Source organism: Callorhinus ursinus, unplaced genomic scaffold (genome assembly GCF_003265705.2).
Source record: "Callorhinus ursinus isolate GAN/ISIS: 27379988/994484 unplaced genomic scaffold, GSC_fseal_2.0 scaffold13, whole genome shotgun sequence".
NCBI lineage: Eukaryota > Metazoa > Chordata > Mammalia > Carnivora > Otariidae > Callorhinus > Callorhinus ursinus.
Genome location: NW_027397075.1, coordinates 44,158,555 through 44,164,554, shown reverse-complemented (window position 1 = coordinate 44,164,554; position 6,000 = coordinate 44,158,555). Strand labels below are relative to the sequence as shown.

The following is a 6,000-nucleotide window of genomic DNA, read 5'->3' as shown; positions in this document are numbered from 1 at the left end:
TGGCTCGGTCTTGGAGGGGTGGCTCGGTCTTGGAGGGGTGTGGGGGGCTGGTACCTGTGTGGAGGGCACCAGGAGGAAACAAGTCTAGGACAGATGAGGACTTGAGACAAAGGGTTCAGATTGCAAATCATTTAGCCCAAGTACATGACGTCGGCAAGGAAGACAAACAGTAGGCTTGTTTGTTCGCTCATTCACTTGCTCCTTCATTCAAAAGCATGGATTGACCCCCTGGTTTGTGACGATTCTTCCCAGGGCTTTTTAAACAGAAAGAGTGTCAAGAGCTGATACCTGGCAGGAGGAGAGACTGGGGGCAAGAGATTGTGGGGGCAGCAGACACAAGACAGGAGTCAGGGAGAAGCTAGGACAAAGGCGGGGGGGAGGCTGGGAAGGTGGCCAAGCAGGCCTGCTCAGTTTCGGCTGAGGCAAGGGAGGTGGCAGCATGCAGGCCAAGAAGGAGAGCGTCGGGGATATGTGCTACCAAACATGGCAGCCCCTGGCGCCGTGGGGAAGGCAGGCAGTGCTAACAACAGACACTGCAGAGAAAGCACGGGGGGGAGCCAGAGTGGTCAGCGGAACTGATGGCTCATGGGCGTGAAGAGAGGGGCGGTCGGAGAGGCAGAGCAGACCCTGCTTTGAGAAACCTGGCAGCCCAGGGAAACGGGACCTGCAGTAACGGGAGGGGGGAGGAGGGCTTCTCTCGATTCCCATCCACCTTCCCTTCCTGTCCTTTTTGTTATTTTATTTTATTTTGTTTTATTTTATTATTTTATTTTTTTATTTTATTTATTTTATTTTATTTATTTTATTTTATTTATTTTATTTTATTTTTAAGAAATTAGATTAGGAGGATCAGAATGTTTGTAGGCATAGGGAAGTTGCTGGCAGGAAAAGGGAAAGAGAGACTGATAGGGAAAAGTTCCTAGGAGCATGAAGTGTGGGAGCGGGGGCTCCAGTGCTGTCCTCACTTTGGAAGGCAGATGGGAGGCATCTGAGGACAAAAGGGATGGCCGTGTGGTAGCACAGCATGCACGGAGGGACGCAGGGCACCTTCCCGCAGCCCTGCATTCCGGGGCTGTGTCTCCGAGTCCCTGCATTCTCCTGGGTCAGTCTTGCTGGGGCTCCTGCCTGACTCCCCGCTGCCCCCAGCCAGGGCCTTCAGAACGCTCAGCCGGGGGCCGGCAGCCTGCCTTTAGAAGGAGGTAAGGTCAGCCCCCTTCCGTAAGGCACCTGCTCAGATCTGGGGGAGGGCGTGGTGGCCGAAGAAAAGTGACCATGCTGCTTTTCATGACTGAAAATAACAGCTGTAGCTGCGTGGGTCCGCCCTAAATTCCCACAATTCAGGGAATTTATGAGCATTTTTACACGTGTTAGGATAACGTATAATTTCACTCAAAATTTGTTCAGGAACTGCAAAGAACATTATTATAAATATATGTGGCATGTATCAGCAGATGGTTTCCACCCAGAATAAAAGTTTATATTGATGGTCTAAGAAGAGAGAGAATAAAGCAGTTCGCAGGGGTTAGGAGCCAGGTGAGGGCAGCGGGAACAGGAGAAGGTTGCAGGTGGGAAGAGATGGGTGGCTTCTGTGCATCTCTGTTGTTCTTCATGTGGGAAGATGGGCAGGTGGCCTCTGAATTTTCGGGTTCTGCCTACAAATGGCTGAGATAAGCACACACTAGCTGACCAGTGTTTCCTAGTGTTTAAAAGGTGGAACAAGGGAAGGAAGGGGATGATGATAATCCTGCAGTTAACATTTATTGATCCCTTACTGTATGCACCAGACACAAGCACTTGAGATGTATCTTTTTTTTTTTTTAAGATTTTATTTATTTATTTGAGAGAGAGAGAATGAGATAGAGCATGAGAGGGTCAGAGGGAGAAACAGACTCCCTGCTCAGCAGGGGGCCTGATGCGGGACTCAATCCCGGGACTCCAGGATTGTGACCCGAGCCGAAGGCAGTCGCTTAACCAGCGGAGCCACCCCGGCGCCCCAAGATGTATCGTCTTTGAATCCTCACAGCAGTTCCTCAAGGTGGATGGCGCCATCCTCATCTTAAAGATGGGGAAGGCACAGAGGGGTTAATGGATTACCCAAGGTCACACAGCAGGTGCATCGCAGAGCCAGGTCTTGTACCCAGGTCTGGTAGACCCCAGGGCCTGCACTCAGCCACCAGCTTGGAATAAGGCCAGATGGCCATGCTGTTGCAGGCAGAGGCCCAAGGAAGCTACAGGTGGGCCCCGAGGATCTCAGGAAGAGTCTTCTTCCTGGCCGGCAGGCTCTCTGCCAGTCACTGACATGGCTCTCTGTCTGTCAGGACAACTAAACTTTATTCCCTCCTGAGCCCAGGAGAGCACAGGCCAGAGCCCTGGCAGCGGTCGTGCCACTTAGGAGAAGCCCAGATTGTGAAGACTTGCCTTTTGTTCTCTCCTCTTGCCCAGGGACTGAGCCTGGAGTGTCCTCTAAAGGGGAAGAGAGGACAAAGTGATGAGTTAAATTGACCTCTCTCTAACAAGACTTGTGTCTGCAGCGCCTCGGGCCCACCCTTCAGCAGGACCTGACCCGGAGACCCCTCCCTTGGTGGGGTGTCTGCCGAGCCAGGCTGCGAGTTCTTGGTGGACAGACACCAGCCTCTAAGGACAGATTGCCTCAGAGGGCAGCTGACATTTTCTGGGGGAAGTATGAAGTGACTTTGTTTTCTCAGTTAAGTCTGCCTCATCCACTCATTCACGCATGAATATTTTCATTCATTCATTTGAAGACGGAGAGACGGCCCACCACACGTGGAGTGTGTAAGCTGCTGCCTGCGCCTCGCTGGGTGCCTCAGAGCCGGGGGGGTGGGGGTCGGTACAGAGACAGTGGGGACAGGAATCTGCGTCCAGCTCCAGGAGCAGATACCTCGCTGTTCTCCTTTTACAGGTGAGGAAACTGAGGCTCACAAAAGTTAAGTGATTTGCCCCACGTCAGCCCCTTTAGTAGGCAGCCGGGTCTTAGACACGGATCCATCTGGCACTGGGATGGTAGTCTTAGCTCCGCGTGTCGCTGACTCTTGCCTCTGTGTTTGCTTCCAGTTCTTTAAGGCCTTTTCCAAGAATGGCTCAGGATCAACGCTGCCAGGTGGGTGTCCTGGTTCCAGTTGTCAGGATTTTCTTTTTCTTTCTGTTGGGTTACTACTGAGGTGAGGAGAGCCTAGCAAGGTCCACAGGGTGAAGAGTTTCCCGAGTGAAAGCAGAGTTTGTGTTTTCCTGGGACCTTCCCAGCCAGCCTGGAAGATGCCTTCTGGAAAAGGAGGCTGAAGAAGCCCTTCTGTTTTGGTCCATTGAGGGTCCTGGGAAGAGGGGAGGGTCACCATGTACGCAGGCCAACCCTTCATGTCAAAATGGGGTTGACATCCAGAGGGACAGACCAGACAGCCTCCGGGGAAAGCACTCCTGGGCTCCAGGCCTGAGGGACTGTTTCCTGCCCTCTGAGGGATGGGTCTTCTTGTATAACTTAGGGCCACAGAAGAAGACCCCACCCCACTGCTCTAATAGAGAAGGACTGACACGTGCTCTGTTTCTCTCAGAACTAGCCTGTGCCCCTGGCCCTTTGTTTTAGTGAAGCTGACAAGGGTGCTGGGACTATTCTCCTTCCCTCCTCATGCACCCCCCTCCCCCGTGTCCGTCTTCATCCAGTGGCTGGTGCTGATGTGGAGACGCTGCGGAAGAGGCTCATCGACGCCTTGGAGTCCCATAGTGACACGTGGCCCCCCGACTGTCCCCCGCTGGAGCCGGCCAGGTATTCGGGGCTGGAGCAGACTTGGTGCAGCGTGGGCCAGGATCACAGGCCTGGGAGCGAGAGGGTTGCAGGGACAGCTGCAGGGGGGATACGAAAGCCTTTGTCTCTGATGCAGACACCTCTGTGGGCTAGAACCCAGAGCCGCTCGGGAGCAGCTCGTAGAAGAATCCCTATCGCTGGAGGTCCTCCCTGAGGAGCCCTGGCTTCGTGGGACCGACAGGGGGACAAGGGACCGTCCTGCTGGGTGGGAAGGAAGAGATGGGCGAGGGTTCTTCAGGCCATACCTGCCTCTGCTTTTCACAGTCTGTCCTCAGGAATGTTTCGGGGGTGCAGCAGACTTCACATGATCTAACCCGGAGGGGGCACTGAGAGAGTGGACATGCGGATGAAGAAGGGAGGCTCAGAGGAGAAGGGAGCCCTGTCTGTAAAAAGAAGTGGTCATCCTTCTGAGCGGTGGCTGTGACTGGGGGGTGGGGCACGTGACTGTTGTGCCGCAGAGCATCAGGCATGGTGGCTGGTGGCCCGTATCTGCCTGCCAGGCAGGCTGCCAGGATTGCCTCTTCTAGGAGAGGAAGGGGCACGGTGCCTTGCGTTAGCTCTCCCTCAGAGGATAAATCGAGAACACTAGGTCTTGCCCTCCCTGATGAGAACTCGAGACAAGATAGAGCCCACCTCAGGGATTCCTGCCAAGAAGGAACAAATCCAAGGACCAGCAGACATTGCTGGAGGGAGCCCAGCCTCAGAGCACAGTGAAGATTCCAGGGCCTGGGGAGCCTCATGAAGGAGGCACTGATGCCCCAGGCCCTCCACATAGATTTACTGATGTTGTCGAAAGCCATAGCCCTGCTGAGAGAGTGTGCTTCTAAGCGTCAGTTGGGGGTTGAATCCAACCCATGATTTCTTTTTTTTATCAACTTGCCCAGGTGTCCATCCTCCTGGAGGGTCCCACGGAGACCCTGGGCCCAGCGTTTGTCTTGCTTTGGTTTGGGGCTGCACAACTAGACCCCTTCTCTCCAGGAAACATTCCCACCAGCCTGCCCCTTACTTACATTTCTCAACGACCGTGTCCGTCTCTCTCTTTCTTACGTACACACATCCTTCATGGTGCATTTTCAGTCCCAAGAGATCTTAAAAGCCTCAGATCAGGTAAACCTGCCAACCTGCTGGGTACTAAACACTGGTCCATATTCACTAAGCCTTGCCCTTACCCAGAACATAGAGACCCCTGGTCTCAAAGCCCCACTCCCCCATCTTCCGCCTCCTCCCCAGACCACCTCGTACTCACTCCAGATTCTTAAAAGAGACAGCGTGAAAAAAAAAAAATCGAGGTGGGCCAAATGGAGAACCAACGTGTGGGGTAGCAGAGGCAGCATCCTCTGAGACTAAGGGTTTGGCTTGCTTCCCCTGGAAGGCAGGCAGGGGGAGACTTCCACGGAGCCTGGGGTGGAAACAGGAGGGCGGTATATGGCTGTGCCCACGGTGTTGTGCCAGCCGCACCTGGGTCCCTAGCAGGTCTGTGGATGGTCACTGCCGCCCTTGTCTCTTGCAGGCTGGAGGAGATTGATGGATTCTTTGCGAGAAACAACGAAGATTACCTGGCCCTGATCTTTGAAAAGGAAGGCTCCTACCTGGGTAGAGAGGTGAGCTGCCCCCAGGGTCCCCACAACCCCAGGGTAGCGGTCCGGAGAGAGCCCAATGAGTTCAGGGGCAGGGCTGTTCCAGTGAATTCTAGGGTCTCGGCCACGTGTGCTTCTTAGCCCAGCACTGGCCTGACCCCTGCTGGGGGACCCAGGAAGTGTGGGAGCTGGACCTTTCCATTTGAAAACCATGTCTTTTTTATTTCCCTCATTGAACCCGCATCTATAACATTCATTGAGCCCTGGACTGGAGTCCTGGCACACGTAGTCACTAATCTTCACAATTAGGGTTGATAATCAGGTAACATGTTAAAGATCCCCCAGCCAGTGAATTGGTGGGGCAGGGCTTTGAACGAGGTCTGTGAGCCCCACAAGCCCCGGTGGTTTCCACACTGCCCCACCCCCGCAGAGTTGGAGCTCGGGATCGGGGAGGGACCGTCAGGAGCAAGTGAGGTCCCTTGCCACGTGAAGCTGGTAACAGAACAGGCAGGTGTGAATTTCCACCCTTTGGTGATCTGTCTGTAATCAAGACCCCGCTGCCCCAAGCCCCATTTCCCTCTCTGGAAAGCAGTGATCATTACCTTT

At 54.1% G+C, this 6,000-nt stretch overlaps 1 protein-coding gene across 1 annotated transcript in view; it reads left to right on the top strand.

Annotated features, from left to right (window-relative positions):
• QSOX1 (quiescin sulfhydryl oxidase 1) overlaps positions 1-6,000 on the top strand; it is a 34,580-nt gene that overhangs the window by 12,063 nt on the left and 16,517 nt on the right. The window contains exons 3-5 of the mRNA XM_025877745.2: positions 3,073-3,118; positions 3,676-3,778; positions 5,328-5,418. Coding sequence (XP_025733530.1) covers positions 3,073-3,118; positions 3,676-3,778; positions 5,328-5,418 — 240 coding nt within the window. The remainder of the gene's footprint in view (positions 1-3,072; positions 3,119-3,675; positions 3,779-5,327; positions 5,419-6,000) is intronic.